This window comes from Tachysurus vachellii, chromosome 13, assembly GCF_030014155.1.
Source record: "Tachysurus vachellii isolate PV-2020 chromosome 13, HZAU_Pvac_v1, whole genome shotgun sequence".
In the NCBI taxonomy this organism is placed as follows: Eukaryota; Metazoa; Chordata; class Actinopteri; order Siluriformes; family Bagridae; genus Tachysurus; species Tachysurus vachellii.
In genome coordinates, this window is record NC_083472.1 from 3,410,001 (window position 1) to 3,420,000 (window position 10,000).

The 10,000-nt window shown below is 37.4% G+C and overlaps 2 protein-coding genes across 2 annotated transcripts in view; one reads left to right on the top strand and one right to left on the bottom strand.

The window, feature by feature from the left end:
- The window catches only part of si:ch211-266k8.4 (uncharacterized), a 94,617-nt gene that overhangs the window by 57,413 nt on the left and 27,204 nt on the right, over positions 1–10,000 (top strand). The gene's annotated exons all lie outside the window — the stretch shown is intronic.
- rassf10a (Ras association domain family member 10a) overlaps positions 5,862–10,000 on the bottom strand; it is a 5,384-nt gene continuing 1,245 nt past the window's right edge. The window contains exon 1 of the mRNA XM_060885512.1: positions 5,862–10,000. This exon is cut by the window's right edge and continues 1,245 nt beyond it. Coding sequence (XP_060741495.1) covers positions 9,652–10,000 — 349 coding nt within the window. The 3' untranslated portion in view covers positions 5,862–9,651.

Sequence of the window (10,000 nt, forward strand, 5' to 3'; positions counted from 1 at the left end):
GACTGTGTGGATTTAATTAGATTTCATTCACGCACTCACTCATCTTCTACCGCTTATCTGAACTACCTCGGGTCACGGGGAGCCTGTGCCTATCTCAGGCGTCATCGGGCATCAAGGCAGGATACACCCTGGACGGAGTGCCAACCCATCGCAGGGCACACACACACACTCATTCACTCATACACTCACACACTACTGACAATTTTCCAAAGATGCCAATCAACCTACCATGCATGTCTTTGGACCGGGGGAGGAAACCGGAGTACCCGGAGGAAACCCCCGAGGCACGGGGAGAACATGCGAACTCCACACACACAAGGCAGAGGCGGGATAATTAGATTTGATTTGCTTTATTTTATTTTATTATTTTTTTTTATAGATAGTCTTGATTAGAATGGATTTTTCTTTGATTAAATTAGATTTTTGCTTTGGCTTGATTAGATTTGATTTCCTTTAATTTTCGGAATTGGTTCGGTTTGATTTTGATTTGATTTTTGTATTTTAATTTTTTTGGCTTCAAAAGATTTTAATTGTTTTAATTTTTTTAGTTGGTTCAGTTTGATTAGATTTTTATTTGTTATTTTTCGGTTTGATTATATTAGATTTTATTTATTTATTTATTTATTTATTGGCTTGATTAGATTTGATTTACTTTTATTTTTTGAATCGGTTCAGTTTGATCTGGATTTGTTTGGAATCAAGGCGCTGTGTTAATTCGTGTTAATTTTAAATAAGAATGAGGATCGTTCAGGACTCTGTCTGCATCCCAGGCTCGGTTTATGATTCCTGAAGCTTCCCGTCTTGTAGCTGCTTATCAGTGGCCGATCAAAATCTGTCGATTTTCCTTGATTTCATTAGAAGCTGAACATCTCGTGTTATCAGGTTTCTGGAGTAACATGTTCATGGTATAAAGTTTGAGGTTATTCTGTGGCTGGTGTGACAGGATTCCTTTGTGACAGCACTGAAATAAATCACGAAGCTCACCAGCAGCCTTATTACTTTTGTTTGTGTTGTGTAAAGTTGATTAGACGTCTCGATTAGCTCCGTGATCTCAGTCAGCATTTCATCTCTTTTATTATACACCACAAATTTCTCTTGATTTGAAAAATATCTTGTTGGCAATCGTGTAACATGATATTAAATTGTTGCTAATACTGTGAGCATTAGATCGATGCACCAAGTCTAAGTGCAAGTTAATTAAAGCGTTCTGGCTGGAATTGTGTACACACTTTAATGTTCGACACATTTGTTTAGAAACCACATGGACAAAAACTATTTTTTATAAGGATTTAATTTAGCATGTATAGAAGGAGCCTCCAGTGTCAGGAGGAATTGCTCCTGACACTGACACAATTGTTTCTCTGCTAAACTTTAGTTTGTTTTGTTTGTTTTATTTATTAGGAAAAAGCATTTAATACAATCGGTAAACAAATTTAACTAATCTTAATTGACTCACATGATACTGTTATTCCTCCTACAACCCAAGCCAACCTAAACCCTTACTACTCATATTACTGCAGATAGAGAAAAGGATGAAAGATAAAAGGCAAGAGAAAGAAAAGTTTTGATCAGGGGTTTAGACACTAAATAGAGAGAGAAGGTAGAAGTTTTGAATCATCCCAGTGACTGACTCACTCACTCACTCACTCACTCATTTTCTACCGCTTATCCGATCCCAGTGACTCAATTAAATTAAATTTTTGTTTCTGTTGTTTAGCGCTTTTAATAAGGATCTCAAAGTAGTTTTAAAGATCATAAAATTTTAATTTTAATTAATTTGCATTTATCCAAGCCTGAGCTATGGGAAGGAAAAACTCATTTAGATGGTAATCTTGAGAAGAACCAGACTCTAAAGAAAACCTCATCCTTATTTGAGTGACACCAGAGAGTGTGATTATATATTATTATAAACACTAGAGAGTGGGATTATAAATTTTTATAAACATAAGAGTGTGATTATTCATTATTATAAACACCAGTGAGTGGGATTATAATTGATTATAAACGCCAGAGAGTGTGATTATAAATGATTATAAACACCAGAGAGTGTGATTATATATTATTATAAACGCCAGAGAGTGTGATTATAAATTATTATAAACACCAGGGAGTGGGATTATAAATGATTATAAACACCAGAGAGTGTGATTATAAATTATTATAAACACCAGGGAGTGGGATTATAAATGATTATAAACGCCAGAGAATGGGATTATAAATTATTTTAAACACCAGAGAGTGTGATTATAAATTATTATAAACACCAGGGAGTGGGATTATAAATGATTATAAACACCAGAGAGTGTGATTATAAATGATTATAAACACCAGAGAGTGTGATTATATATTATTATAAACGCCAGAGAGTGTGATTATAAATTATTATAAACACCAGGGAGTGGGATTATAAATGATTATAAACACCAGAGAGTGTGATTATAAATTATTATAAACACCAGGGAGTGGGATTATAAATGATTATAAACGCCAGAGAATGGGATTATAAATTATTTTAAACACCAGAGAGTGTGATTATAAATTATTATAAACACCAGGGAGTGGGATTATAAATGATTATAAACGCCAGAGAGTGGGATTATAAATGATTATAAACGCCAGAGAATGGGATTATAAATTATTTTAAACACCAGAGAGTGTGATTATAAATTATTATAAACACCAGAGAATGGGATTATAAATTATTTTAAACACCAGGGAGTGGGATTATAAATTATTATAAACACCAGTGAATGGGATTATAAATTATTTTAAACACCAGAGAGTGGGATTATAAATTATCATAAACACCAGAGAGTGGGATTATATATTATTATAAACACCAGTGAATGGGATTATAAATTATTTTAAACACCAGAGAGTGGGATTATAAATTATCATAAACACCAGAGAGTGGGATTATAAATAATGTCCTTTCTACAGTTATACACAGTCAGTTGGAGTTGTGTAACCAGGAGCTCCTCGTAAATTAGTTCATCTTCTGGGTTTATTATATATTCAACACCAACTCTGATTAAGAGGTTGTTCTACTCAACATCTCTTCAATATTCTGTCTCAATGTTTTCATTCTATTCACCAAAAATATTCATTCAATGATACTGTTTTTTAATGGGGTGTGTAAACTTTTGAACGAGTGAGCTGTTGTACTCTGGTTAGGATCATAGGATGTGCAGTTGCAGTTCCCATGTCAGCATTCAGCTGTGTGCAGGAACACGACGCTTCTCCGACTGCATTTGTCTTTGGCTGATAGGGAAAGGTCAAGGCTTGGGGCCGGATGTGTTTGCTCTGGTCAATGTATAACTCACTGTGTTAGATTCCAGTCAAATCACCGCTCCGAGGAATCCTCAGTGCAGCGTGACAGGAATGTGGGCGCTAATAGGATGCAGTGAGGAAGACGGATTATACTGGAGAATATTTGATGGAGAATCAGCCATCACTGTTAGATAATGCTTTTTATTTAAACCACTGTAGGTTGGGGGGGGGGGGGGGAGCTTTGTGTACACGGGCATTAATGGCGGCTTTGACTCCACCTACTTAACTGTCTTGCCATAATTTGACCAATCTAGCCAACTAATAGCTAAGATATAAAGAGACATATTCAAGAGGATGGAGACTTCAGACGAGCGAGACGTCGGAGGTCGAGCTACGTTTAAATGCTACTCTGATAAGGTAAATAATCTGCATTGGGGTTGTATGTAGAAGCAGAGCTCCTGGTACCAGCAGCGCACTCAAAGTGATTTATTTCTTTTCTAACACAATTTTTTTTATTTATTAAAGAATAACTTCGTGATTTTTATCCATTTAGAATTAGATTTCATGTTGCGGAAAATACCAGGAAGAGCTGTCATGACTTAATCAACATCTTCTGACCAATCAGAATCAAGAAAAACATCATTAGCGATAAAAGTCGGTAGATTAGCAGGATTTATTTTTTATCTTAAATAAACTGTAAAACTTGTTTAAATGATCAGCAGCTGAGGTGTTTGAGACGTTTAATGTGACATGCTCAGGCCTGATCCTGATCCTTCAATTTTAAAACCCATAAAGAGCTGAAGATACTTCATAATTTTAAAAGACTATAAAAATATAATAATAATATAATATTATATATATATATATATATATATATATATATATATATATATATATATATATATATATATATATAATAAAAAACATTCACAGCTCATTTATCCCCATAATGGAGCTTGTGTTTAGGGAGAATGTGCAGTAAATTGGTGGTCTTTATAATCTGTGTGTTGAATCTTCAAAGAAGCTCAGATAAAACAATTGTCTTCAATCGCTGCAGGTTCATTACACACACAGAATCTTCTGGAACTACACATTTCCTGCTGTTTAGGATCAAAGCCACATAAATCAGAAAGCCTTTAAAGTGGCTACACGATTCTGCGTAATGAAACGCCGCTAACGGCAGATAATACGTTCGTTTTAGAGCAGATCGCTGAGTCAGACTCGGTGCTTCATCAGAGGAAGTGATGCGTGTCGAGTAGGAGCAGCGTCTAAATGAAGACGAACTGCTGGGAAACACAAACACCACAAATCACATCAAAGCCTTTAGAGGATTAATAGCAGGTTTAAACTTGTGCTATAAACTAAAATCACAAACTGTGATTAAAAATACTGCTTTGTGACGAAAATTTGGGTTTAAGTCTGTTAAGTAAACACAGTGTAAAAAATTATATTAAGTTAAAGTTTGTATAAAATTGTAAGTTAAATAGCATGTCGTGTGTTTGGCTTATATAGAGTTAGCAACACTAGTGAACTACCGTAATTTCCGGACTATTAAGTGCACCTGAATATAAGCCTCACCCACTGAATTTTTAAAAAATTATTATTTTGAACATAAATAAGCCGCACGTCTATAAGCCGCAGGTGCCTTGAAACAAATTAACATTACACAGGCTTTAACGAAACACGGCTTGTAACAAAAACTAGAATGTACATTTCCTGAAGAAAATGTGAATGGTGCTTGCACGTGGCAAGTTCCCCTCATCGTGCTTTTGATATATGACATGTCCATGTTGTAAAAAGTTTTTTGATTTTGCATATATTGGGGGCGGGGCTAGACGTGACATCATCAAAATACATGTGAGGAAGTTCCCCTCATTGTTGTGAGTGTTTTGATATGTCACATGTCCATGTTGTAAAAAGTTTTTTGATTTTGCATATATTGGGGGCGGGGCTGCGGCACAACCGGAAGGCCAGTCGGTACACCAATTTAAACCTTAGTTCAGAGTATCACCCTAAAGGAGCTGGTCGAGTTTGGTGTAGATAGTTCAAAAGCTTACCGAGTTATAAACCTCCAAAATTTATAATGGGAGTCTATGGGAAAAAAGGCCATTTTGAGACCCGGTACCAGAAGTACCGGTAAAAGTACCTCACACCTTGACGACCTCTCCTCAATGAGTCGGTCGATTTGACACGTCATTCATGGGTCTAGGACAAAAGCTGCGGGACAAGTTACGTGCCGAAGTTTTGTCCGGAAGAGTATGCAGGATAGAAAGAATGTTGCTTTGCAAGCACCATTAATAAATAGGCTTTGACAAAACAAAAAAAATCGAAAGCGGGAAAAATCCATATATTAGCCGCGTCATTGTTTAAGCCGCAAGGGTCAAAGCGTGGGAAAAAAGTTGGCGGCTTATAGTCCGGAAAGTTAACGTAGCAAGCTGGTGTTATTGTAGAAATAAAGGTGAAACAATTACCTTATATTTTCAAGATGGTGAAGCAAACAAACATTTTTAAATGAAGTGTAATTAAAAAAAAAAATCGTACCATTAAATACAATAAATTCTCTTTTATATCAAAATATTTACTTGTTCTGTAAACACAATCATTACCGTCTCATACAGGGTCGGATCAAACTAATTTGTTTTATTCCGCCGATGTTCAATCGACTTTTGTTTTGTTTCTTTTCTCAGTTTGTAACAGATCCTGCGCGTCTGATTGGCTGACTTCTCTACGCATAACATCAATTATCACCTCAATAACAATCCTGAACGATGAGTTAAGCTAAAAGTGTTACAGCTGAATATTCTGTCATCTGCGCTTTAGTGTGATATTAACTGACATTAACATCTGACTGAATAATACATACATACGTTTATAAGCGTTATATATATCTAGACACTAACCATGCACTTTTATTAGGAACACCTGCACAGATCTTCGGTCGGTTATCCGATCGGCCGGTCGTACGGCAGCGGCGCGATGCAGCGTATATAATCAGACAGATACAGATCAAGAGCTTCAGATAATGTTCACAACAAACATCAGAGTGAAGTAAAAGTCAGATCCCTGGTAGTTTAACTACAGCATGGTTGTTGGTTCAGATAAGCTGCTTTGAGTTTTTTAGATTCTGATGAGGTTTTCGCACACAACAGTCTCTAGACACTTCAAAAATCAAACAGTGAGTGAGAGACTCGATGATGATAAGAGAGAGATGTAGAGGAACGGTCTGAGCAGGCAACGAGCATACAACTCAAATAATAACTCAAATAATCACTCTTTACACACACGATGAGCAGAAAAAGCATCACAGAACATGAACACAGCACAGAAAACATGGTGACACGGATGATCTACAAGAGCAGCAGACCAAAGTAAGTTCCTCTAGGGTCAGCCAGGAAGAGGAATCTGACACCATGTTTCCTTCAGCTGTTCAGTGTAGGTGAGTCTTCATGTGTGTTTCAGATTCCTGCTCTTGGTTGACAGGAGAGGAACCTGATGTGATCTTCTGATCTTGTAGATCATCTACCTCAAGGTTTGATGTGAAGATTAACCGAAGCTCTTGACATGTATGCATTGTGCTGCCGGCGCCACGTGATCGGCCGATTGGAAAAATACATTCATGCGTACCTAATAATTTGGCAAAATATATATAATCATATATATAATGTGGCGTAATAATGGTTGTGATTCTGGGACTTGATCTCATGAGCTGCCGTGTGACTGCGACGTCGATCTTAATTTGTTTGTCAGGCAGCATGACGAGAAAATGAGAGCGCATTAAGGTGATTAGAGACGTGGTGCAGCGGCACATTCCTGAGAGTCTGCCGTCAATCTCACCTTCTCTGTCATCCAAACCTGCACAAAGGTACGCTTTCGCCTCCGATTATTCATTACACATCACTTCTCACCTCGCTGCTTTGTGGGTATGTGCGAAAACACGCGTGTCGGACAAACGGTACACAAAACACGACACAAAGAATACAGATTCAGTCTGGAATTCGAACTGAACGTCATTTTAATTCCACAACATGGCAAAAGTGACAGACGTCCTTGTTGAAACCTCTGCAGTCGTTTTTTTTTTGGGGGGGTTTATTTTTTTCTCCAATAAATAATTCAGTGACTCAGTGATTACACCTTCTGTCTTTCTCTATAGATTAAATACACAGGAAACAGAGTTACACATCAGCCTGTTAGAACTAAGGTCTAAGAACGCTTGCCGTGATCTTAAGCTCGTTAGTTAATTAGTAACCGACTGGTAAGTAACGCATCAGTCGCTGAGAGACGAGTTTGGTTAGCAGTTTAACAGGACACACATACAGTAATACGGATAAGGATACGGATTTCTCTCGTGTGATGACGTCACGCTCGTTGTCGAAGCTCCCTGTTGTGCACTACAAAGGGTCGAGAAACCGCCTGCTTCCCTGCAGGAACATTTTCCAACAACTCATTAGCTTTATCAGAGGAACCGTTCTCAATTCCAGGAGCTTTGTTCTTCTACGTTATGTGATGTCATTTTTCTTGTCACTTTTAGCAACATTTAAAAGTTATGTGAATGTTAACATCTCAACCAAATGATAAACAGATTCGATCAAAACTTTTTTTTTTTTTTCACGCTTCCTAAGACATAACAGGAACCTTTTAATCCTCATCACAGGAACCAGCTCCAATTGTTTTAGTTCCAGGAATCTTTACTAAACATCGCAGGTTGATGAAATGCTTGACAGCAGATTTACAGCACTGTGTAACTTACTTTCTTAAAGCTTTATTTAAGCTAAAGTTGTATATCAGAGGTGGTTTGTTGAAAAATATGTTTCTTTTTAAAAGCTCCGTAAATACGAAAGTCTTATTTATGCGTCTAATCAAAGCGATATCGGATGAAAGACTGGTTTGCCGTTTGCTTGTCATTTTTCTTACAGATTAGACAACTGTCAGGATTACAGAATAACCACCTGTATTTAACCAGCATTTTTAACCAGTATATATAAGTGATCATGTGTCAGAAATGGTTTGATATCAACAGCAGCCTTAACTGTACTGTACTGTGTTAGATTTAATAAGCTACATGAAAACTGATTAGCCAATCAGACAGTCCAATCAAAACCACATGATAACGATCAGCTTCGATTTACACATTAACTCACATAGGAAGTCTCTTAATACCCTGTGTAGTGCACCTCTTTAGGGAGCAGGGAAATGGGAATCAGCCATAGTTACATTTTTTCTGAGCAACTGTTCAGTACTGATGAGTGAACAACGAATCGGTTCTTTCAAACAAATCTGTCTAAGTGACTCAAACTCCATATATCCTGATTTCTTTTTCCCCTCGTCGTCTATTACATATTATAGTGATCTGCTGGATAGTGGCTCGTTTATACACTTGTATATGACTTTACAATTTCAGCTCATAGATTTGAAATGTTATTTTTTGTGTCACTGTATGAAGAGTGATTTAGAAATCCGGGTTAAACTCTTAAATTACATTCCTGACTGTCTACCAGCATTAAATGTCTTCACTAATAACAGGCTCATCTTCACTATTATTATTATTATTATTATTATTATTATTATTATATTAACGATGACTTCTGTAACTTCTCTGCTGTTTTCTCTGCTGCTCTGACGCTTTGAGTAGTTTACATCCGTCTTGCTCTATGACTTTCTAATTTTGTTATGATGGTGATAATCACAGCCTGCCATCGTCAATGTTATCATAACCGACCTGTAAATAAAGTCAGCTGGAATTTAATGAAATGTTAGTAAAAGTGGGTTGTTTGGGCTGAAAGTTTAGAAACTTTTTCCAGCTTCAGTAAAGATTGAAAGTGGCATTGTACAAATTTAAAAAAAAAAAAAAAAAAAACAATCCTGATCTGTTCAGTCTTTACCAAGTGGATTTTTTTTATACGTTTACACTGTAAAACGTTCCCCACTGTGCGCTTTAATGTCATCTGAATAACTTCAAACTCCAAGCACACGTGAAATAGCTAAGAGACTTAACAGTATGAGGCTGTTCGCATTTCATGATAAGATGAATTAATCGAATCCCTCGGGTCAGAAACCTGACCTGGGAGTTCTGTAAGCTAAAACAAAAGCAACACCTCCGTTGCTGGCACACATGACAGAAATTTCCTCACCTTTTAAATACTTCGATTCATTTAAATGCTTTGTGTCTGTGAACGGATTCACTTGTTTCACTTCAGAAGATTTATTTTTTTTTTTTTTAAAAGAACCGACTCGTTGATTAATCACTATCCATCAGTACTGTTCAGATTATTTGTCTGACACTCAGGTACAAAGGTACAGAAGCAGGAATCTGACACTTTCTTAGCCTCTTTTGCACTGGGCCTCCTGCCCCAGGGCTGTTGTCCTTCTCCAGAGTATCAGTGCTCACACCAGTGACTCACACACCGCTGCGTTATCTGAGTCCTGACTGTGCATTGAGCTCAGTCCAGTATCCGAATCATCATCGTTGCCACCAGGGTTTGTTTTTGAAAGTCCTCGCACCCTCTCCTCCCAGCAGTCACTGTGGTCCACAGAAGATGGTGGTGGAGGTGGAGGTTGACCATCATTTGTAAACACAGCGTCTCCTTCACCTGCGTCTTCATCGCAGTCACCACACGAGTTCAGTTTCTCCAGTAAATCCCTTAGATCACGTTCTTTCTCAGCCCACACCTCCAGGCTCGCGTCCAGCTCGCTCTGCACAGCCTCCAGGTCTGTGTTTATACGCAGTCCGATG